At 38.4% G+C, this 25,575-nt stretch overlaps 1 protein-coding gene across 3 annotated transcripts in view; it reads left to right on the top strand.

Moving 5' to 3' along the window:
• Hnrnpr (heterogeneous nuclear ribonucleoprotein R) overlaps positions 1 to 23,868 on the top strand; it is a 55,334-nt gene extending 31,466 nt beyond the window's left edge. For all 3 annotated transcript variants that reach the window (XM_050152419.1, XM_050152412.1, XM_050152401.1), the window contains 3 exons: positions 411 to 560; positions 4,525 to 4,646; positions 4,770 to 23,868. In XM_050152419.1, coding sequence (XP_050008376.1) covers positions 411 to 560; positions 4,525 to 4,646; positions 4,770 to 5,382 — 885 coding nt within the window. In that variant the 3' untranslated portion in view covers positions 5,383 to 23,868. The remainder of the gene's footprint in view (positions 1 to 410; positions 561 to 4,524; positions 4,647 to 4,769) is intronic.
• Positions 23,869 to 25,575: the final 1,707 nt, after the last annotated feature.

Here is a 25,575-nt window from a genome sequence, read left to right as displayed (position 1 = left end):
ACAATATTCTGTCTGTGTGTATGTCTGCAGGCCAGAAGAGGGCACCAGACCTCATTACAGATGGTTGTGAGCCACCGTGTGGTTGCTGGGAATTGAACTCAGGACCTTTGGAAGAGCAGGCAATGCTCTTAACCACTGAGCCATCTCTCCAGCCCAGTGATGACTGTTTTGATGAGAAGTCAGGAGTCAACAGTTTGTCTAACTTGGTTGCTTTTTAAAAAAGCCTTAGTAAAGTGGTAGCTAATGTAAAAATCATTTCTTAATTTTTCTCAGACTTTCTATAACTGTACTTTTAGACTTAGTAGTTTAGAGTTTAAAAGCCTAAAGCCTATGGCATGAATACAGAAGTAGTATTTTAAGGTTTAAACTAAAATTTAGGAGTGTCAATTTTGTGTATTTATTGCTGTTAGGTGAAAGTTTTATTTGTGAGAAACTTGGCTACTACGGTGACTGAAGAAATATTAGAAAAGTCATTTTCTGAATTTGGGAAACTGGAGAGAGTGAAGAAGTTGAAAGATTATGCGTTTGTTCATTTTGAAGACAGAGGAGCTGCTGTCAAGGTAGGAGCTTTGCTGGTTTTGTTTTTTCTTTTCCTTTTTTAACTATTTGTTTTCAAAATTGGTAGACACATAAAATACTTACGTTTTTTTTTTCTTTCAAAGGCACAAGGTTTCTCTATGTGACTCTGACTGTTCTAGAACTAGCTCTGTAGACCAGGCTGTCCTTGAACTCGCAGAGATCCATCTGCCTCTTGCCTCCCCAGTGCTGGGATTAAAGACATGCTCCACCACTGCCTGGCTAAGATTTTTTTTTTACGTTATTAGTTAATTAATTTACAAGGGTATATCTGTGTTGAGGGCATGTGCAATTGTGAGTATACAGATGCTCAGAGAAGTCCAGAAGAGGGTGCTGAGTTCACTGGAGCTGGAGTTACAGGTGGTTGTGAACTACCCAGTGAGGGAACCAAACTTGGTTCCTCTGGAAGAACATTATACTCTCCTAACCTGAGCCAGCTGTACAGCCCCATAAAGTAACTTTTTAAAGTGGAAATAAAGTTGATGTTTGTATGTTGAGTGGTTGTGTGTTTGTTACTGCAGTCTGAACCCAGAGCCTCATATGAGGCAAGTGCTTTTCCTCTCACGCCTAGTTATAGTCTTCACAATTTAGCCAAACTTTGAACTTTTAAAAATAACTAATAGTGTAACCAGGTGGTTACACTTTAATCCCAACACTCGGGAGACAGGTAGTTGGATCTGGGAGTTTGAGTCATCCTGGTCTACAGAAGTGAGTTCCATGAACAGCCAGAGCTACACAGAGAGACCCTGTCTCAAAAAGTATGATATACTGTGTAATATCAGTTAACTCTTCATTTCTGTTGTATTTTATTTTTGTTTTGTTTTTTGAGATAGGGTTTCTCTGTATAGCCCCGGCAGACCTGGAACTCACCATGTAGAACAAATCAAAATCAGCTTTGAACTCATGGAGGGGTACACACCTGCCTCTGCACTCCCAAGTGCTGGGATCAAAGGCATACACCATAGCCCCAGCTCTTAATAGGTGAAACCTTCATTTTCTTATTCTCGTCTCTTTCCTTAAGCAGGAAAATCAAAACTACTTCTGTAATCTTTTCTTTGATTGTTTGTTTTAATATGATCAGGCAAATGGGTCCAAAATACTAAGTAACTCAAACATTGTTTTTTTTTTTTTCTTCTTCTTCCAAATTCTCTGTTGGTAGTTAGGGTTTTAGTTAGGGTTTCTGTTGCTGTGATATAACAGCATGACCAAAGCAACTTGGGGAAGAAAGGGATTATATCATTTTAAACTTGTAGTTCATCATCCAGGGACAGGAACTCAAGTGGAGGATTGCTGCTTATTGGCTTGCTCAGCCTGCTCTTTCTTTTTTTTCTTTCTCTCCCTCTTTTCTCTTCTTTCCTTTTCTTTCTTTTCTTTTTTGTTGGTTTTTGAGACAGGGTCTCTCTGTACCTCGGGTTGTCCTGGAGCTCACTCTGTCAACCAGGCTGGACTTTGAGTTCAACTTAATGGGATCTTCCTTTTTCTCCCCCCCCCCCCCCCCCCCCCCAGTACTGAGATTAAAGGTGTGGACCACCACTACCTGGCAGCCTGCTTTGCTGCTTTCTTATAGTACCTAGGACCACCAGGCCAGGAGTAGCACCTTCCACAGGGAACTGGACTATCCCATAGGAAAATACTTCACAGATTTAACCACAGGCTAATCTGGTGAGAAATTTTCTCAGTTGAGATTCCCTCTTTCTAGACAGATGATTAACATATGCTGACATAGCACAATAGTTTGCTGTTAATTTCTGATTTGAACATTTTCCTCCTAGGCTGCTGCTTTGAAGTAGGACTTATAGAATCATTGACTACTACAGGGCTTTGCTTGTATGCTTTCTTCTTATTTTTATAGAACTGATGATCAAACATCACACCCCAGTCATTAGACCTTAACTCTGTTAATGTATATATTATTAACATATATAGTATAACATTAATAGTATAGCATTAATCACTTTGCTTTCTGCTGGAGTCTGTTGAAATATTGATTATAAAATTCATAGCTAGTGTGCAGCAATTTTCTAATGTTTGGCTTCTTAAATTTCTATGGTAAAGAACATGCTTGATAAATCTATATAATACTTTATGAATATTGCTTTTGATTTGGTACTAAATAATTTGGTGAGTTAGTAGGAAATATTTGCAAGAACTCAAAATATATATAAGACCTGGTAGGATAATTCGTTAGAGAAGCCTGTGAAATTAAAAAATTTCTAATATAGGAACTGGGAAGAATTCTGGGTGGTCAGGGCAGATAGAACATAGGTGTTTCATTCTCTTGTTTATAGACGTTAACAATATTTGTGTTTGTGCTGTGCTGGTGGACATCAGACTCATATTTAGGCATGGGTTTTACCCCTTAGCTACAAGCCCCGAAGCAGGAAGATAATAAGTTGCTTTAATTGAAGCAGTCCTGTAGCTTATTGGTAGAATCTACCTAGCATGTGCAAGGCTCTGGGTTTGCTATCCAGCACTTTAAAAATAAATGTGGTTTTCTGAGCATTTGATAGTCAAAAGAAGGTGAATTTCTCTAGAGTTCGTGGCCAGCCTGGTGTACATAGTTCCAGGCTAGATAGAGAAACTCTTTAAATAATGAAATGGCAGATGAAGATGATGACTCACGCCTGGGTAGGCTAGTATTAAATCCCTGTAAATTCAAGGCCATCCTTGATTACAGAGAGTTCTGGGAAGGGAACTGCACAGAGAAACCCTGAGGAGGGGGTGGAGAGAGAGGGGAGGGAGGGAGGGAAGGAAAAGAAGAAGCAATGGTTTTGGAGAAGGAGAGGGAAGGATATGAAGAACAAGCAATGGTTTTTGCTTTCTTGGTGGTTGCTTAAGGCTCTTACATTTGGTTTAGGCACAGTAAGTCCTGTGTTAGATGTGAGGGAAAATTAGACTTAGTGTCTTGCTAAATTTCACAGATAACCTTTTCATTTCCCATCCATGAAACGTCTGTCCAAGACTTGAATGTTAAATACCACATCTTTATTGAGATCTGAAGAGTTAGTTTTTTTTTCTGATGTGCATTTTCCCTGGGTGTGAATTGCTTCAAGAATGAATTATTTGGGGGCTAGAGAGATGGCGCTTAGCTATTAAGAATATTGTCTGTTCTTTCAGAGGACTCAGGTTCAATTCCTAGCACCCACATGACAGCTCACAGCTGTCTGTAACTCCAGCTAAAGGAATTTTGACACCCTCATACAGGCCAAACACCAATGACAATAAAATAAAAATAAGCAATTAAGAAAAAAGAATTATTTGGAATTAAGGAGTTTGGGTAAATGCAGCTTTTTTTTTTAAAGAAAACCTTTTGTTTATTTTATGTGTATGGGTGTTTCATCTACACGTGTTTATATGTTCTACATGTGTACCTGGTGCCCTCAGAGTTCAGAAGAGAGCATCAAATCCTCTGAAACTGGAGTTAGGGATGGTTGTGAGCTGCCATGTAGGTGCTGGCAATCAAACCTGGGTCCTCTGCAAGAGCAGCAAGTACTCTTTACTGCTGAGCCATCTTTCCAGATTCTTTCACCTCCTAAAATATAATATTAGAATATTGCTTTTTGTTCTCAATAATAATTTATGTGTAAAGCATAAGATGAAAGAGAGATATTTTTGGCTAGACTGCTCTTGCAAGTTAAATGTTTACTAAGTAAAATGTTTTGTAGAGGCAGTGATAAGTTTATGCCTTTTGAAGATTTAAAAACATTTTTAGTGTATAGGTATTTTGCTTGCATGTATGTCTCTGCATGACATACATGCATAGCATCCACGGAAACTAGAAAGGGGTGCCACATCGTTTGCAACTGGTGATACAGATTCCATATTGGTGCTTAAAATTTAGCCCAGAGTTCTCAAACCTTACCCGCTGGAGCCATCTCTCAAGTTCCCTATTTATATTACATTTTAAAATACTGTTTCTTATACAATAAACTTACTTTTGTAATTTAGGCTATGGATGAAATGAATGGAAAAGAAATAGAAGGGGAAGAAATTGAAATTGTCTTAGCTAAGCCACCAGACAAGAAAAGGAAAGAGCGCCAAGCTGCTAGACAGGCCTCCAGAAGCACTGCGTGAGTTTATATTTTACTATTTGAACATGGAATATGGTGGTAACAAGCTCAGATAATAAAGGCAGTATGAACGTTGAAGTAAACTAACTTGTTGTTCCTTTTCTCCCTTCCCTCCATTGCTAGGTATGAAGATTATTATTATCACCCTCCTCCCCGAATGCCACCTCCAATGAGAGGTCGAGGTCGTGGTGGAGGGAGAGGTGGATATGGCTACCCTCCAGATTATTATGGCTATGAAGACTACTATGATGATTACTATGGTTATGATTATCACGACTATCGTGGAGGCTATGAAGATCCCTACTACGGCTATGATGATGGCTATGCAGTAAGAGGAAGAGGAGGAGGAAGGGGAGGGCGAGGTGCTCCACCACCACCAAGGGGGCGGGGAGCACCACCTCCAAGAGGTAGAGCTGGCTATTCTCAGAGGGGGGCACCTTTGGGACCACCAAGAGGCTCAAGGGGTGGCAGAGGGGGTCCTGCACAACAGCAGAGAGGCCGTGGCTCTCGTGGAGCTCGGGGCAATCGAGGGGGCAATGTAGGAGGCAAGAGAAAGGCAGATGGGTACAACCAGCCTGATTCCAAACGTCGTCAGACCAACAACCAACAGAACTGGGGTTCCCAACCCATCGCTCAGCAGCCGCTTCAGCAAGGTGGTGACTATTCCGGTAACTATGGTTACAATAATGACAACCAAGAATTTTATCAGGATACTTATGGGCAACAGTGGAAATAGACAAGTGAGGGCTTGAAAACGATACTGGCAAGATACGATTGGCTCTAGATCTACATTCTTCAAAACAAAATTGGCTTAACTGTTTCATCTTTAAGTAGCAGTTTGCTGCCATTTGTATTCAGCTGAAGAAATCACTATTGTGTATATACTCAAGTCTTTTTATTTTTCTTCTTTTCTAAATGCTCTTGGACATTATTGGGCTTGCAGAGTTCCCTTATTCTGGGGTCACAATGCTTTTATCGTTCCAGGCTTCATTTTAGCTTCAGAACAAACTGTTAAATCATGATTTTGCAGAACCTTTGGTTTGGACAGTTCCGTTTTTTTGGATTTGGAATAGATTACATAGGAGTATGAAGTATGCTGTAAATAAAAGTACAAGCTAGTGCTTTGTCTTAGTAGTTTTAAGAAATTAAAGCAAACAGATTTAAGTTTCCTTGTATTGAAAATAACCTATGACTGTATGTTTTGCATTCCTAGAAGCAGGTTAACTGTGTTTTTAAATTGTTATAACTTCACATCTTTTTGAAATCTGCCCTACAAAATTTGTTTGGCTTAAACGTCAAAGCCGTGACAATTTGTTCTTTGATGTGATTGTATTTCCAATTTCTTGTTCATGTAAGATTTCAATAAAACTCAAAAATCTATTCAAAACATTACCTATTTCAAATTCAATTGTGTCCTAAAACATTATTTTATTCGTAATCCTTGAAGGAATACTGTTTTCAAAGTAGAACTGCCTATGTGAGTGATCAAATTCATGAAAAATTTCTTGTTTATTCCATCATGTATTGTGGATATCAGATTTGAGGATTATTCTAAATTCACATATTCCAAATAGCATTTCATTGATTGGTGTTCTCTCTTAATCTCTTCTAGTTTTGAAATTTTATCCTTAAAACAAAACAGACTCAAAGGTTTTTGAACAGGTATTGGATAATTTTCATTAAAGCAAAATGGAACTGGAGAAGCAGACTACAATTTATTTGGCCCACAATATATCCAATCAAGAATATTTTGTGACTGAAGATCTTATTGGCTGAATAAGTAGATACAAATACAGAGAAAACTTAGTATTGTGGCGTCACTTGTACCATGGATTAAACTTCAGTTTTAGTGTTTATGATCAGCACCCCTACTTTAGTTACTTACACGATTTCTTTCGCTGAGTACACTTGCTTTGGGAAGCAGTCATGCCTTAGAAGAGGCTTTTAAATATCATTATAGTTGTGTCTTTGGCTTTCTGCTAAATTCTCTTTATTTTTAAATTTTTATTATGTCTACTGGCTAAGTTTTTGCTGACCAAATAATAGCATTATCTATGTCCTTGTTTCTTTTAGAAATTAATTTATTCTAATGACTTTTTGCTAAATGATAAGAACAGAATAATTAAATTTTCTATTTGAAGTTTTTTTCCTTTTGGTGCTGGGACTTGAACCCAGAGTTTTGCACATGTGCAACCACTGAGCTGAATCTAATCCCCCTAAAATGTTTTAAATTATAAACCACTGGGGAATTAAAATGGATTCCCTCATTTTATGCTTTGTTCCTGTTTGGTGTCTTTTGTGGTCACAGTTTTAGGTATCAGAATCACATGCCATTTAATTCCTTGTCGGCACAGTCAACCATATTTTCAGTTTCGTGACTTCATTTTGAATTTTAAAAGTTTACAATTGCTGATGAGAGCCAAATACCACATTTTTTTCAAAGTTTATTTATATAGGACAATAATTTAACAGGCTTTAAATAGTCTTATTTTGTAGAAATTGATAAAGGAATCATGTGGCCTGTTATAAGTTAACATGGGTGTTACTTGGTAATGTTTACAGTCCAGTTTTTAATTTTGCTTATGCCCTTGTATATACATAAAGACAGCAGATATTCTTTAGATGCTGCCTTTAAACTTTGAAAATATAATTCAAAACCTCGAGTGTAAATTAGACTTAAATCACCTTTTCTTGGAAAGAAAAAAATGTACAAGTAAAAATTTCATTGCTAGTATTTTTTTAAATACATGTTACAGGCTAGAAAGGTGGCCCAGCAAGTGCTGTCAGACCTGACTCTGTGAGTGTGACACACAGCTTCACACACAATTAATTGATTTTAAAAATATTCAATTAGATATTAGTCATACAATTAGGAAAGTGATTCTGAAAAAGCAGTTCATTGTGCTTCTGTCAATAACCCTAAAATACAAAGTTTAGTAAATCCAGTGAAGCTCAAGTTCCATTTCAAAACCCTTTAACTATATATTCTATTTCGAATTTTAAATGGGCACTTTATTTTCTGTCCCTTTCACTAATTAAAAATATATCTACAGAGATTTTCTTTAATCTTTGCTTTAAAAGTTTTTACTTCTTAAAAATCAATGACCCCATTTAAAAAAATTTGTCTTAGAGCTTTTCCTATTTGATGTCATAGTGTAGTCATAGTTATGCCTTGGCATTCACCAAAAACCAGTGCTTACCTTGTCATGGGCATCGGACAAATGTCAATCAAGGAACTTTGTAGATTTGCAGTAGGGAATTTTGTTTGTTTATAAGTAAATAGTCACAGATTATGAATTCTGAGGGATTTGACCTCCTATTTGTCTACTTTTCCATATATTTTTTTTCTCCCCAATCTAGTTAATGAAGCATTATTTATGAGCCTGTCAGACTAAGTGTTAGGAAGTAATACCTATATTGAGGTAGGCCTCTTTGTAGGTACCCTCCTGACATTAACAAGTATATTCCTTCCCCATAATGGAATGCTAATTTTTATTTGATCACTCATTTATAGCAGTTGTTTAAATGTGTATATTTATATGAAGCCGTTCTAATTAAAAGCAAAAAGTTCTAATAAGTTGCCAGATTTCTAATTAAATTCAGATTTACCTGATCAAAAAAATAAGGAAAATTAATTATGGTTTTAAAGTTCTTTTTTAAAAAAAATAGCAGATTTGTGTTTTATTTTTCTTAGTTGCAGAGATTATTCTGCAAAAGAAAGCCCAATGCTTTCTCCTAGTTAGAGATCATTTTTCTTACGATATGAACCGTCATACAAAGGTTAGCATGCATCAAAATAAATTATGTATTTTAAATTATAGGAGAGAAGGGACATAAAATTCCACTCCTATCATAAAGCCTTATAAAATTATTCTTGAAACTCATTACATCATTTGCCTCCTGCCCATTGAATATAATCATACCTATGTTTTATTAATTGTGTATGTAAAACCAAACCCTTCCAGTAAATACTTGCTATAAGGCTATTCCTTGTTCTAAAGACTTAAAAATTTATTACAAGTTTGCCTTTCGAAGTCTACTTTCAAAGACAATCTACCTGTACTGAGCTGTTCTCAGGACAGTTGGCTGTACTTGCTGTTTGCGCTGCTCTCTGATTTGGAATTTCCTAAGTGAGCAATGAAGAGAAAGCCTTATAGAAAGACTGCACTGGACCTGTGAATGTGTTTCTGTTTCTCTAAAATGGGAGCTTCTGTTAACTTAGGGTAGAGTTCTGAGTACGCCAGTGCTCAGGTGACTGCTGGAGAGTACAAAATAACAGATACACGAACCAAACATGTTTACTTTTGCATTAGAAGTTGGTTGCTCAGGTCTTAACTTTTGAAATGCAAACATCAAGTTTTTTAAAAATTAGTATTGGTTAGTAATTTCATATTAATATTTAATTTGAAGTAGCTATTGGTACTCTTTCTGGAGATTTTTTTCTTTTTAAAAAATCATGTTTATATGTATATATATATATATATATATATATGTTACTGTTGTTGTAATTTTGAGGTTACCAGAAGCTCTGGCTTTGTTTTGGTTTTGCTTTTTTATCATTTTCAGATGTTGTCCAGAAATCTGCAAGTGTTCTTTTCCTGTTTTAACTCCTTCCTTTTATCACCTGACTATCAGGGAAGCGAGGTTGAGGCTGCCCTGCCCTGACATGTCATGATGTCGACTTGCTAGGTGGGGTTCGCTGGGGACCATAACCAGTGGAATTGTTGGTAAGAACTTTTTTTTTCCTATTTCTTTTCTTTCCCTTTTTTTTAAATCATTAGTGGGGAATTGTGGGAAAATGCTGCCCATATCTTATAAGTAGGCAATTATGTTGGCCTTATAGAAAAATAAAGATTTTAAATAGTATTTGTATTCTCAATAGGAACATATAATAAGAACTTGACTCATTCTTAGATTAGTAGATCGGCTGGAAAGACCTACAGATGTTAATTAATGAAATATTCCCCGTTATAACTTAGAAAATAGATACTTTACAATCTAGAACATCTGTTGAAGCAATCACATTTTATTTTACTGTGATTTTAGTCTCTGTTGTCTATTATATTTTTATTGTGTAAGTTAGCATATTAGCATGTAGGGAGATTTATTGCGCACTAATTTTTATTGAAAATGAGAAGCTATTGCCTAGACTAGAGGGTTTAAACTGTATACTGTGTATTTTTATTAAACTTTTTAAAGTTTTATCAATTTAATACAAAAAGGTCTTGGCTTAAAGATACATTGATAATGGTAATTTGGGATCCATAGGAAATTTATATGGCTGAAGTCTTAAGACCTTGAATGTGAACGGAAACATAAAAGTAGAGTGGCTGATGTATCTCAGTGAGAGCTCATACTTAATATGTTTGAGGCATTAAGTTCGGTCCTCAGCAGCTAGCTGTTCTAAATAAAACAAAAACGCTATAAGCCTGTCAACTGACAAGATTTGTAAATACTACTAGAACTAATATTCAAAATACTAGATGATTGCTAAAGTAAAATTCTGTACTGTATGTGGTGGTGCTATCCTTAATCCCAGCACTGGGGGATTCTGTAGAGGAAGATTGTGAGCTCCAGTTCATTCTAGGTAACGCAATGAGAATCGGGATCAGTGGTGGAGCGCTTGCCTAGAATTCCTAAGAATCTAGGTCAATACCTAGTAGCACAAAAAATATCCTTTGGCAGCAACAATAACTTATCCCAGCTTATACTCAGGGAATTTCATGATGATTACATATAAATTGAGGGAAATTGATTTAATAACTAGACAAAAATAATTTCAATAAAATTTTTATCACAAATTAAATATAATTATTGGTATTTAAGTCAGAAGAACTGTCTCGTTATTCTTGTGGATCTTAACCTTCTGTTGGCAGTATCAGTACAGACAGAATCTGGTAGGTGTTACACATGTGCTAGTCAGTGTTGTAAGTGTAATTCTTAGCTCTCAGTTTACTGTAGATTGGCTAGCTGAGTATCACAAATGAAGTCATACAGAATAACTAGCAATTTCAAGGTTGGGTTCAAGTTTTGTTTCTTTGTGTACATATTATGCATGTTGTTTGAGTGCTAGAAAACAATCAGGTGTAGAACTTGAATGCTTGCACTAAAAAAGCATGGTTCTTGTTCGTGAACATTGTTGGTATTAGGAACACTCAGTTTGATGAGTTTGTGTAAGTTAAGAGAAATAAAGAGAGCAAATTTATTAACCTTATGCATTTATAACAAAATACACTTAATGGGACCAGAAAGAGAATGAGGCATTGGAAGAACACTTAAATTGCTCAAATAAGGGCTTCCATTTCACTTAGCAGCTGTTTCAGAATCCTAGAACATTGTCTATTTTGATTTCTCACAGGTAAAGGCCAAAAGAAACAGCCAGAGAAATTTCTCTGGCCTGCTAAAGAATATAGAATTGTACTTTAAAGAATTGCTACACTGTTTAGAGTTACATTCTTGGCTATTTTTAGAATTGAACTGAAAATGCCTACAGACACTAGGATTCCTTGTGTGCATACAGTAACATGAGCTATGTCCAAATTGGGAAATTTGCAAGACATTTTCCATTTAATCATTTTAAGAAAAACCTGCTTTTGGTACAGTGTTCATGTACCATAACTGTATTGGAATATTTGTACAATGTTAATATTTTTAATAAAATTTAACATGTTCAAAATGTTGTGTTGGTGATTTGGGTTGGGGTGTCATGGATTCAGCTGTGCAAAGCAGATTCATTAGCTGTTAAATTCAGGTTTTTATAGGAAACAGGCATTCTTCCCAAATCCAGTACTAACCTGTTTTACTAAAGCTAGTCAATGAGTAGCAATGTAGTTACTTGTACTGAGTACACTGAGTTCTTGAGTACAGCTCTTCCTGGAGGGTACTTAGAGTACCTCGGATGAGACCTGGACTGAGTATGTCAGGCAGGAATGTTCATTACAGTCTGCCACCAGAGTTTTTCTGAGGAAATTTAACAACCACATTAGAATTGATCTTAAGATCAATTCAAAACATCTATATTGTGTTTTCAGTATGATTTTTAGGCCTTGAGCCTGTAATAAGATGTATCACAAAGAGAGGTGGCAAGAGGGGGTATTTGACAGCTGTGTTGTCAGGTTGGGTGTGTAGTTGAGAATGCTGCCAGTGAGCAGGAAGTTCCATGTGAACAGTTCTCTGTGTCTTCAAGTAAGTTTAGTTTCTGTTTTCATACAGCTCCCATTCTCTTGCAGGTTACCTTGATATGGCCAGTTCTCTTCTGTTATTTTCCTTGAGGATATACTCATCCTCACCAATGGTAAAGGTGGAAGTTCTGCAGTTCACAATGGAGATTTACTTGAAGTCATACGGTCATTCTTCTTTGTACTGTGCCATTAATATAAAAAAGATATCTCTAGAGTGAAGATAGGTGATAAGTGTAGTTATAAGATGAGAACTATAGGGCCTTCCCTGCAATCACTGGTTTTCAGTTTACCATTTTGTTCTTTTTCTGTTAGTTCCCAAGTCAAAAGATCACTCAGTGAGCCAGCCAGGAAGGACTGTTAGAAAAACAGACATAACCGAAGCTCTTGCAGATGTTTTCATAGGGAGGGCAGCGGCCAGGTAGGTGTGGTGCCAGGCCCTATCCTGCTTAACTCTGAGATCAGATGTGGGCCACATTTACTCTGGGCTGTCTGTAGGTCATGTCTGACTTCATTTAGTTCATTTGTAAAAGTATTTTCCTGTGCAGTTGTATTATTGATTTAGAAGAATATCTTGTACCTATATCTATCAAAATACTGCTTTTCTGTTTAGAAATTTCAGAAAAATTAGGACTATGTATAAATATTTCTCACAAGAAACCCTGTTTTTTAATATTTTTTATGTATACAATATTCCCCAGAGGGCTTTGTCTCTGTCATGGAGATTAGTTTTATGGTATGCCAAGAATCCTGTAAGTCTGGAAATTTCAGTTCTTTAGTTGTTAATAGATTAAACAAAATATGATTCAAGAACTTTTTATTTTCTGTTTAAAATTTTGGGCTTTAGGAGCTGGAGAAATGGCTCAGTGGTCAAGAGTACTGGCTGTTCTTTCAGAGGACCCAGGTTCAATTCCCAGTACCCACATTGCAGCTCACAACTGTCTGTAACTCCAGTTCCAAGAGATCTGATACCTTCATACCAATACATATAAAATAAATAAGTTATTTTCTTTTTAAATTGGGCTTTAAAAGGAAGTTTGTTTTTCATTGCTCAAAACGTTATCCTAATAAGTCCTGTCATTGAACCTGTAATAATGGGGCTTATTTATTTAGCTTTTGTTAAAATACCTCAGTTGGTTTGATCAGAAGAACTTAAATCCCCTCCCAGCAAATCGATTTTGAGCCAGGCAGTATTGGCACACACCTTTAATCCTAGCACTCAAAGGTGGAGACAGATCTCTGTGAGTTCAAGGTCAGCTTGTAGGTCTAGAGTGTGCTCTAGGACAGATAGGACTACCCTATAGTAGTCCTATAGAGAAACCCTGTAATAAAAAAAACAAAAACAAAACAAAATGCATTGGTGTGCCTCCTGGTTGGCAGCAAAGTCCTGTTGGTGCAGTGTTCTGGAAGCTACGCCAGGAGGATCAAAGTCTGAGGCTATAGAGGGAGACTGCACCCTTCAGACACAAAGAATAGTAAATTTTGCTGCTGAATTTGATGTTGTTAATGTGGTTGTGTTCATGTATTGAAATTATTTGTTTGGTTTTTCTAAATGGAAAAAGTGCTGAATGAGCCCATTTGTTGTATATATCAAAATGATGACTGTGTCATCCCAGCTACACTAGAAATTGGGCAGGAGGATTAACATTTTGAAGCCAGCTTGAGCAATATATAAAGACTGCTTCTTAAAGCTCTTAGAAGGAACAGTGGGGGTAATGAACTGGAGTTGTTCATGTCCAGTCCATCACTCCTCAAACTGATGTGTATGGAAGCCTCTTAGGAGTTTTCCAATTTTCTCTTTCTCAGACTCCATTTCTCACTCTTTAATGATGGACTTCTGGTTGATTTTTCTATCTTGACCTCCTTATTGATGGGGTTTTGTTGAGGTGATTTATTAGCTCTGAGGTGAGGCAAGAATCTTCTGTTTCATCTTCTCCTAGGTGATGCCAGGGTCATCGTCTCGCATTTCAGGGACTTAACATAAGGCCTTAGTAGAGGAACTACCAACAAGTCATTGATGGGTGTTATTTTTGTATTTGTTTTTTGAGGCAGAGTTTCTCTGTAGCTCTGGCTGTCCTGTAGTTTGTAGACCAGGCTGGCCTTGATCTTAGAGACTAGCCTGCCTCTGCTAGGACCATAAGTGTGTGCTACCACTCCCAGCTTACTATTATTTAAAGTCTTATTTTGTAGCCCTGGCTGGCCTGAGCTCATTGTGTATATACTATTCTGGCTTCAAAATCCCAAATATCAGCCTGATCCTGAGTGTTGATCCTTAGTTATTTTATTCATTCATTCATTCGTTTGTTTGTTTTTTAAAGACTATGGACAAGTTTTAGAACTTGGTTGTGCAGGCTTTGGTTTGCCATCTAGCAACACAAAACACTGTGGTAAAAGACTTCAGTAGTGCTTGGAATGCCAAGGAGGGGATAAGGAAATAGATGAGACAATTTTAATAGTTTTAGGGGTTGTTAGAAAATAAGACCACCAAGGCAGAGTCACTGCATGTTGTTTAGGTGTGGGGTCAGGAGCCAGGCTCAGGAGTTACTGAAGGTGGTCAAGACTTAGAACAGGGATGTTGACTGGTTAACAGGAAGATGAGTGCAGGTTGGTTGTTGTTGAGATCTGTCTTTGACCCTAAAAGAGGCAGAGCAGAATAAAGCTGACTAAAGGGGAAACAAATACCCTGTTTCCTTTTCATGGCAAGTATTTTTAGTGATAGGTTGATAACTACTATGAGTTCTATGTACCACCCTCTGCTAAGTGGATGTTTTACAGGACGGGAAGGTAGGTTTTGTATATAAGCAACTCAGAGATGGAAGGTAAGTAAAGTATTTTTAGCTAGTGGCCACCAGCCTTCTAAATGTTTGAAGCGGCCAGGCGGTGATGGCGCACGCCTTTAATCCCAGCACTCGGGAGGCAGAGACAGGTGAGTTCGAGACCAGCCTGGTCTACAAGAGCTAGTTTCAAGACAGGCTCCAAAACCACAGAGAAACCCTGTCTCGAAAAAACAAAAAGAAAAAATGTTTGAAGTGGCAAAACTGAAATGTGCATCTTGCCTCCTAAGTACACCTGTACTTTTATTTTGATATGGGTATAGCCTAGGCTGGATTTGGACTAGCCCCGTAGCATAGACTGGCTTTGAACACTGATCATTCTGCCTCCAGTTCTGAAGCCCTGAGGTCACAGGCACAAGCCACTCTATACCATTGCACAGCTTTAAGTTACTAGATTAGAAGTAAACAAGAAGTAAATAATAAATTTTATATATACTTTATATTGTATGCATACTAAAGCAACCCTAATTCAAATTTAAAGTGAAGTAGGCTAGGGGTGTGATTAAGTGGTAGAATACGTGCTTGATATCATATACAATCCTTAGAGCCTATCTTAGCACCAAAGAAAGATGAAGAACAGGTAAAGTAGTTCTATCATTTACTTTAGCTGGACATGGTGGCTCATGCCTTTAATTCGGACACTCAGGAGGCAGAGGCAGGTGGATCTCTGTGAGTTCAAGACTAGCCTGATCTACAGAGCAATGTCAAGACAGCCATGGATACACCGAGAAACCTTGTCTTGAAAAATTAGTTCAAAGTATCATTAGATTTTGGTCTGTAAGAAAACAGTTTGGGGCTGGAAATGTCACTCATCAGTAGAGTTTATCTAATGTACACAAGGCTAGGGTTTGATTAACAAACCCAAGAAAAACAAGGGAAAAGAAGCTCTTTTTTCCTGGGCAAGTGGCAAGCTTATAATTGATTTGGAAAAGAAAGCTTTCTTTCTTTCTTTCTTTCTTTCTTTCTTTCTTTCTTTCTTTCTTTCTTTCTTTCTCTGTCTGTCTGTCTATAATAGGCCTCTGTGTCTGTGTACCACATGAGTTCCTAGTACCCTTGGGTCCTCCGGGATAGGAGGATTTTTGGGAGCCAACATGAGGGTGCAGGGAATCAAGCTCTGGTCCTTGAAGAGCAGTCAGTGCCTTTTATTGCTGAACCATCTCTGCAGTCTGGAAAGCTCTTTTCTAAGTGATTTAAACGTTTGAAAATACTTATTTTTATTCCTGAGTTCTTATTTAGTCTTATAAAGTTCATTAAATTGTACCATCATATTCAAGTTCAGTCTTTCTGCAGTTTTAAAGGATGTAAAAGGTTGCTAAAGGACTTGTTTATGTGTGAATGTATAAAATAAAGCCAGACTTGCTTGTGTGTGCTTCTGATCCCAGCTCTAGGGAGGCAGAGACAGAAGGTTAACACAAATTCAAGGCCACCCAACCTGGGATAAGCAGTGAACTACTAACTCAAGGAAAACAAACCAGTAACAAAATAGAATTACATAATAAGCTAAAAATTCATCCCTGGCCAGGCGGTGGTGGCACACACCTTTAATCCCAGGTTAGAGGCCAACCTGGTCTACAGAACGAGTTCCAGGATAGCCAGGGCTATGCAGAGAGACCCTGTTTCAGGAAGAAAAAAGAAAGGCCAGCTTGGTCCACAGTGCAAGTTCCAGGACAGACACAGAGAAACTGTCTTGGAAAAATTATAAAACAAGAATAAAAAATGGTAAGTGAAAAAAGTAATGACTTTCTTTGCTATTCTATCTCGTGAAAAACTGAGTAAATTAGAAAATGATTTAGAAGGGGCTGGAGTCTTAGCTCTAGTTACCTAGCTAGGCAAGAGCTGAACCCTTAATATTTGCCATACAGCCACCTTTCAGTTTACTTTTAAGTTTTTCTATGTTTAAAACGTTCATCAGACTCGTGTGTGTGTGTTGGCAGTTGAACCCAAGGTTGTACATACTAGGCAAACGCTGTATATGTATTATATTGCCAGCTCTTGGAATAGGCCTTACTATATATGGGTCCATGCATCATCCTTCCTATGCCTCTTTGGTGGTGCTACGTTTACAAATGTAACCTGGGCCCACAAGGTTGCTTTGGGTTGGGGTAGATTTCATGGCTGCTAGAGGAGGACTTCATATACATGGTGTGAAATATGACATTAATACAGGATACATCCAGTCTTTGAAAAGTCATCTTCCCCCCACAGGACCTTAGGGCTAAAGGTACTTGGCTGGTAATGTGTTTGCCTACCATGCATGAACTCTTGGTTCAGAATATAGTACCTTATACATTGGACATGGTAGTGCACATATATAATACTGAGGAGGCTGAGATAGAAGGATCAGAAGTTTAGGGTTTTTCTCAAACACATAGAGTTTGAGGCTAGCCTATATGTAATTTATAAGATTCTTTCTCAGAAGAGGGGGTACAAAAAAGACATGCATAACCTAAGCTTGAATTTATATCTTCTGCTTCATCCTCTGTAGTCCTGGGATGTTAGATACATAGCTGTTCTTTTAGAAACAGCATTTATATTGCAGTGGTACTTTTTAAGAGTGGGGTGTATGTGTGTGTGTGTGTAGCTAAACATGGTTCACGTCTATAATATAAACACAGGAAAGTAAAGTCACAGATTCCAGGCTATCTTGGGTTTCATGGTGATACTTAAATTTGGTAGCTGATGCCTTTAATTTTAGTACTTGGGAGGCATAAGCAAGTGGATCTCCCAGAAATTAGGGCCAGCCTGATCTGTATGGTTCTAGGCCATCCAGAGCTCCATAAGTAAAACCTGTCTAAAAACAGCTTCGTTTGATGTCAATATACCATATTGACAAGCTATAGTTTGAGGCTAGCTTAGAACTCCGTGGTGAAGTCTTGGCTCAAAAAACCATGGGCTGAAGATTTAATTCAGTGATAGAGTACCTGTTTATCAAGTTGAAGGCCCTGTGTGCAACGGTGGTCTTTTTCTTTGAAGTCTTAGCCTTTGCTCAGGACACTGCAGCAGCTCCAGTCACTTGCTTCTCCCTTCTCTACTCCTGAGGAAAATGGAATTGCCTTTGAAAATAACCCCACTTGGACAAGTCTGTTCTTGATCACAATTTCCTGGGGGCCCAAAAGCAAGGAGAAAGGGAAGAGGTTGGTAACCAGATAACCTTTGGGTGGCACTTAGGTGGGAATTAATAGCCCTTTTGACTACAGACCTACCTCTAGTTTCAAGCTTCTCCACCCTGGAGTAATTTCCAGGAACTTGGCAAAATCTTTAAAAACGAGGTAAGAATGCCTGTTAAAAGAAGTGAAGGTAAGACATTTTTCAGCAAGAAGGGTGGTGGGTAAAGGTGGAGCTCTTGACTAGAATACTTCAAAGGAGTGAAGTGTAGCCTGCATTAGGAGATGGAGCGTATATTATGCCAGTTGTGTTCTTATGTCCTTTCTGTACAGATCACTAACAAAGTGAGTGTTTCATTTCTTAGTTGTGGAAGAATAGGAAGCCTGCCTGGAGGCACATTTGCAGCAGGTGCTTTGTTTCTAGGTAGCAGAAAGGACTTAATGATACTAGGACTTTTCAACAAGGACAGCATATCCAGAGGAGACCTTTGCTGTCTTTAGGCTGCAGATAAGGTTCAAGAATAGTGTTTGATCAGTGGCTTGGTCATTGAGAAGGACCTGGAAGTATTCAGTGGTAAGTATTTGCCTAGGATGTGTGAGGCCCTAGGTTCAATTCCCAGCAACACAAACACAAAAGATCATTGGAAAATAGGAAGTACAGGAAAGTGAAATGCTCAGGACTTTTTTTCCTGGCCTGGCTTCTTATTCTTATATCATCTCAAATGATCTTCATAAACACTCAGTTACTATTTAAAGTGGCATTTCATGTGCTAAGACTTATGAAATTGAAGTTTTTAGGGCACAGTTTATATCTGATCAAGTTAGAAGACTTTACGTTTAATGTGAGCATCCATTTTATCTTGGTGTTAATAAAGACTAGTATTTAAGTTTAGTTTTGTTCTTGACTTGGACCCTGAATTTAGATCTGAATCAAATGAATTAAGGGGAAGTGTGAGGCTGACCCAACAGCTTTATTCAAAATATATCTAGATCTATCTTTTGTTTTTAAGTCAGATTTTTGGACCTATCTCGGAACATTGAGTATTGTGTTAAAATAATAGTTGCTCAACAACAACAAAAAGACATGGTACATGACATTGGTCGTGACACTCCTGAGGAATAGACAGGGGATCCCTATGAGCTCAAAAGGAGCCAGAGCAATACAGTGATACCGTGTCTCAGAAAGTTAAAAAAAAAAAGCGTTGCTCATATTTCAAATTGTTTTAAAGAACTACACACACAAATGTTTGAAGTGTGGTTAGATTATTGTAGCCAAATGAGAAACATAACTGCTACCAATGAGAACATGATCTATGTGGGTCTTAATTACACTCTTGGGGAACACAAATATGAATAGCCTAGAGTAATTTCACTTATGAGAGTTTATTGGCTCCCTTCTCAGGATAGTTGATATCCTTGAAATTTCTTTTTACCAGGGCCTCTATTTTTCTTAGGTTTATAAACTAGGTAGGAAAACAAAAGCGCTCAAAATGGTTGTCTTGAACAAGGTACAGACAAATTGATTGTGCTTGTCATTGGATCTCCTCTGTATGAGGCTAAGCTTCTTGAGAAAGTGAAACTGTATTAGGGAAGATTAACCCTGATGGTGAAGGTGGTATGACCCTGTAAACTCCAGGGCCACACTGAAGGGTAATTAACTTTGAAAGTTAAACCTTGAGGATGGGGATGTAGTTCAGTGGGTAGAGTGCTTGCCTAGCATGCATGAACCTCTGGGTTTGAACCTGATCGTTTCATAGACCCGACATAGTGGCACCTGCTTTTAATGCCAGTACTTAGAAGGTTGAGGCAGGAGATTCAGAAGTTCACAGTGGTCCTTTGCTGCATATCAAGTTCAAAGCCAGCGTGGGCTACCTGCGTTACTGAATCCAAGAAAAATACCTTGGAAATTTCTGTTACCTGTTAAGAAATAAAATTGATGAGCTAGGATGTAGAAGTCTACTACTGCCTAGTTTCTTGACTTACTGTACCTAACTTTCAACCCTGCAACTAACTTTATTTTTGCCTTCTTTCCAGATACCGATTGTAACACATGTTCCCTGCCACACTGATAAGCTCTGAGCGTGTCTTTTATTTGAAAGAATACTTATATGCATATTCTGTCTTCGATGTGAATATTCCGTCGAACCTACAGACTAAAACTGAGTTCAGTGATAAATGCAGCTTTTTCTCTCACGCCTATTTAACTTTGAGCTGAGACCATCTGAAGTGTGACTCACTTTCTTTTTAAAGCTGAGTTCTGCCTTCTTTTTCTTTATAAAAGTAAACGTAGTCAACATGAGCTTTGCTGTCAGAATCTGACTTAACAACTATGGTTGATGTGTTTGATCTTCAGTTAAGAATTTTTCTGGCATTAGATGACCTATTAAGTCTAATCTTTTCTATTTTAAATTGGCTGGCTTTCCTTCCTATTTAGTGAATACCACTTCATGATATCATACGTTCTTTTGGAATACCAGCCCGGAAATGGACCGTATGTTGAATGACAGACATTTTGGAGGTTTGGGGGGGGGTGGATTCTAAAACCAAAACCCGGCATGGGATTCATTTTCAGTCTTTGTTTTCATTGGTTCTGGTCATTAACCGGCATACTTCTCTGGTCTCTCAAGTAGCTGTATATGCTAATTTTGTTTTGCCTTCCTAGCTGCTAAGATAGATAAGTCATTGCAAAGTGCACATTTTTAAATGGTTTCATCTGAGGATTGCTTCCGAGCCACTGATGGAATGTGCCTTGAGAAGGAATGTGCCATTTGGAATCAGGACCGTCCAGCAAGGATGACTGCCTGGTCACATGGTCAGAATAATCAAACTCTTAACAGTGTTTCCCTAAAAGCAAGTCTTGACAGCCTTGGGGTTTCATCCATTTCTCCTCATTTCCATTCCCTAATAAGTGATGACCCAGTCCTGTCATTTCTGAGTATCTTGGGGAATTGAATTGTCAGTAAGTCAGTTTTGGTTTTCAGTTTATGATTTTTTAGTATTCAAATGCATTTTTAAATATTTTTCCTACAGTTTACTGAGTTTATTTTCATGTTTATTTGTACCTCAGCAGCTGAATAAGCTGGGTATAATGCACACTTGTAACCTCAGCACCTGGGAGCCTAAGGCACAAGAGGTTCAGTATGAAGCTGGCCTGAGTTGAGCTACACATTGAACTCTATCTCAAATATTTTAAAGAAGAAAAATTAGTTGAATGGAGATAAACCTTTCAAACTTGAAGCTTACACCAATGAGAAAGTTAACTTCTTTTCTGGTTTAAGTGGTTTGTACTTAAACCCTATTCCAAATCTGACAAACTAATCAACCACTTAAACGAGTCTACTAGTCCTGACCTCTTCCTCTTATCAGATTGTTTTTCCTTTACCCATTTAGCAAAATCATCAAGAGACTTAACTAGTTTATGTTTGGTCTTCATGGGAATCATATCGTACCTGGTCTCACTGACTTTTACTAAAAGAATGCAGAAGCCAGTTGTGGTGGAGTTTACCAACATCAATTAACCACTCCTCAGACAGGAGGCTCCAGAGCAGCCTGGGCAGCAGAGATTTCATCTTAAAAGGGACAGAAAATTCCAGCCTAAACTAAGCAAAGAAAGGGACCAGCTGGAGGTGGGGAAGGGACTTGGGTGAGGAATTTGGGAAGGGATTGAATGAAATAAATTATAATGGTACCAGTGGCTGAAGATGCTATAATAAAACCATTACTGTGTATCTTAACCTAGAAAATTAAGAAGAAAGAAAATGTCTGCATATAGGTCTTGAGCTTGCCAGGGGGCCTTTTAGCGTTAACTTAAAATTCATTTCCACATACATCAAAGTGTGACTCTTCCCGATTGAAGTTGTGAGACCTCAAACTATGCCCCAGTGACTTAATTTTATGTCCTTCCCTGTTTACTGTGTCTGACCTTCAAGATTTCGGGACTGATGCTGAAGTGGAAGCCAGCCAGTGCAGACGTTTGGGGGAAATGACATCTGAAGAATGCAAAGGGAAGTAGGAATTCATGTCTAGCCTTCCCAAACCTGCCTTCCATACTCGAGTTGATGGAATTTTCCAGCTAAGCCTTATGACTCTGTTTGATGTTCTTAGGAAAGGTTCCAAGAAGGTGAGTGAACTGTTGTTGTCTTTGAAGAAAGACTGCCTCTGTATTAGAACCATATCTCTACTTCTGTAAAGACAGGAAGCTCCTTCCTGGGCTCCACAGCCCTGCCTCTATTTGGTATATGTCATGGGACTGTGCAAAGTGTAGAGTAATTGAGCCTGCAAGTATTCTACTTGTGCCAGGCATGGTGGTGCACTGAAGCAAGAGGATTAAGAGCTCAAGGAGAGGGGCTGGAGTGATGACGCAGCAGTGAAAATCACTTCTTACAAAGGATCCGGATTCAATTCCCAGTACCCATATGGCAGCTCACAGCCATTCATAATTCCAGCTTCAGGGGTCCAGTGTCCAACTTTGGTGAGCACCAGGCATGTACATGGTATGCAGACATACATGCAAGCAAAACATCCATACATAGAAAAGTGATATAAAAAAGTTTAGGAAGACCCTGTTGGAATGAATATTCATTTGTTTTAGTGTTCTTGATATATACATTTTTAAATTGTTCAAAGGTTCCACCAGAATTACATTTGCCTTTGATGTGAACAAATACAAGTAAACTGGGGTTTTTAGTGGTTTCTGTGAACATTCATTTATTAGTTTTGTAGCAAAATTGCTCAAAAAAATTACTAGAAATAAACTGGGCTTTTAACACATGCCTTTAATCCCAGCAATCGGGAGGCAGAGGCAGGTGGGTCTCAGAGTTCCAGGACAGCCAGGTTTGTTAAACAGAGAAACTGTCTCAAAAATTTAAAAAAAAAAGGATAATAAAAAAATGGCTAGAAATAAATGATTCCAGATTATGTATCTGTGCAGTTTGGATCCTGCAGACCTTGGAGGTAAACTAGTACAGAGTTTATGACCTTAAGGAACTCACTCTTATTCATAAAGAAGTTTAAGGAATTAAAATCTGATTTAACTGAGGGAGGCCTAAATTTCTTATTAGTATTCCATGCTAATAACTAACTAATATGCTGACTTGACTGCATGCAACACATTATAAATGGAAGGTCTAAGGTGTGTTGTAATCCCAGCACTGAAGAGGCTGAGGCATGAGCATCAAGAGTTTGAAGCCAGCCTGAGACAGTCTCTCTCTCTCTCTCTCACACACACACATACACACATACACACTCCCTATTTATGTGAGTTTATATGTGTAACATTTATTAGATCCTTCATATTTCGGGTATTACTCCAAGAGCTTTACATATAATATTTCAGAAAAGGCAGAGATGTGCACGGACTGCCTAAGTTTATATAACTGACATAGGACCAATATTGAGCTCCAGCAGGTTGACTGCAGAACCTGCAGTCTTTTATATTTGGATGTGATAATATAAATGTAGTACCTGCGATGAGTAACCTCAAAACAGCCCAGATTCTTAGTCAAATTTGTCTTGGTTTAAAAAAAATGCCAGTTGTAATAGCACACTTTTTAAATCTCAGCACTCAGGAGGCAGAGGCAGGTGATTCTCTGTAAGTTGAAGGCCAATCTGGTCTTCATAGCAATGTCCAAGCTAGCCAGGGCTGCACAGTGAAACCCTGTCTAAACCACACACACACACACACACACACACACACACACACACACACACACACACACACACACAAATGGAAAATAGAAAAAAACAGGAAAAAATAGTGTTAACGCTGCAGTAGCTTGGTGCTCAGACATTCAGTCTGCATGCTAACCTTCCTTTTGCCCGAGATACAGAATTGAAAGATCTGGAACAGAAGGAGCACTTTCTGCTTAGAATGCAGACGGGGTGGAGGGTGGGGAGGCAGGTTGTTTTCTTTTAGCTGTTAAATCATGACAGACTGTGACTGCTGAGACTTTCCCCAGTATTCTTCTAGAAACAGAGCAGACTGCAGAAGAGAAGCCCAGGTAGGTGAGTGCCCTTGTGTTATTTGCAGCGCCACTGCGCCTGTCGCTGTTGTGTTGTTCTTCTGTAAATCTGATTTTAACTTTAATAAACTGCTTTCTGAAAGTCATTGGGTATCTGCCTCATTTCTTCGTGTTACTTGCTCCTGCCTCAGGATGGGGGGTTTAAGTAGGGTCACAAAAAACAAACCAATTCACTGCAGGGTCCACTCAGCGCTGAAACTGCACAATTTTAAAGGAAAAGCAGAATTTGTAAAATCAATCTAAAAATATTGGATCATACGCTTCAACCAGTTGTGACAGAACAAAGAGTTACCTGTATAATTCTTGCCCTCTGGAGGGGAAACAGGAAAAAAAGGAGTTTAAGGCCACCCTGGGCCACGTAGTAAGACCCTGCTGTAGGTAAGTCCTGGGTTCAGGCCCCAGCCCATTAAGAATAACTCAGTCCTAGTCAGATAGAGACTTACCTGTGAAGAGTAAGTAACTGGAGGAACAGTGTTGACCCTGGCTCACTCAGATTGCTCCTTCCTCATACATTGCATTATGTAAATTGCCCAAGGATCTTGCTAAAATGCTATATTTTATTCAATAGATCTGATCAACCTTTTTTAGGACATAATAGCACATGGGCTGTACAGTAAGTTCCAGGCCTGCGTAGACTTCAAAGCAGGGTCCTGTCTCAAATGCAAAACAAGTCTTATGAAATAATAATCCATATGCATATAGTTGGTTCACAATTCAATGTACTGAGATTTTGAGTGTCCATCTGTTCGTTTCTGTTAGGACCATAACCAGGAGTGAGATTGTTCGATCAGATGGTAACCTCCATTTCAAGAATTAAAAGCTGTGTTTCGTGGTGATGCTGGGAATTGAACCTACACCTCAGGCATCCTAGGCAGGGCTCTACCACTGAACTGCTTTCTTAGCCCTGCAAAACCTTTTTCTGGAAGAGGTTGTGGTGTTTGAATCTGCATTTTTAGCAACAGGGGGTGCAGATTAACTGACTGCAGATATTGTTCCAGCCCCTGCAGAAAAGAAACATGGATTTGAACTAAGCTGAGCTAGTTAAGTCTGATGAGCCTTCTCAGTTGCCTCATGTTTTAGCTCTTATTATTCTGGGGATTGTTCCTGATTTTAAACTCAGTCTGATCCCTTGAGAGAAGGAATTTCATTTTTAGTTGAAGCTGTTTTAAGTATATGCTTTCCAGGTGTGGTGGTGTAGGCCTTTAATTTCTTGTCCTCAGGAGGCAGAGGTAAGCAGATCCCTGTGAGTTCAAGGTTAGCATGGTCTACACAGAGTAAGTTCCAGGACAGCCAGGGTCATAGAAAGACCTTGTTTTCTGACCTCCACATGTGCCTGCACACACTCAGTAAGTTATTTTTAAAAGAATGCATCTAAGAACAATGCTAAGATGATGGAGCAAAGACATTGAGATTATGACAGGATGTACATGCTCTATGCACCAAACTGCTGCCAAGTAAGGCAGGCAGTAGAGTTAGCTTGGTATCCTGGGAAAGCATTTAGCGACCGACCTGGGAACTCATCTTCAATGAGCTGTACACATAACCTCTCTTCATGTTGATGTTTACATCACTATTTAGCTATAATTACCCTTTGTTCTGGCACATACTAGAACTTATCAGGGACCTGTGGTTTGGCAGCATGGACAAATCCTTGCGACTTTGCTATTTGTATGTGCTTCTTCACTTCTTTGAACATGACACTGGGATCCTGGAGACACATGATTCACACAGAAACCACACAGGTGCTGTTAAGTCTTGGGTCTATGAAAAGGAGCGTGTTCCCTAATAATGGG

The sequence above is a fragment of the Alexandromys fortis genome, unplaced genomic scaffold (assembly GCF_014885135.2).
Source record: "Alexandromys fortis isolate MF-2015 unplaced genomic scaffold, M_Fortis_MF-2015_v1.1 scaffold_26, whole genome shotgun sequence".
Taxonomy (NCBI): Eukaryota; Metazoa; Chordata; class Mammalia; order Rodentia; family Cricetidae; genus Alexandromys; species Alexandromys fortis.
The sequence above is the reverse complement of the archived record's forward strand: the minus strand, read 5'-3'. Positions and strand labels throughout refer to the sequence as shown.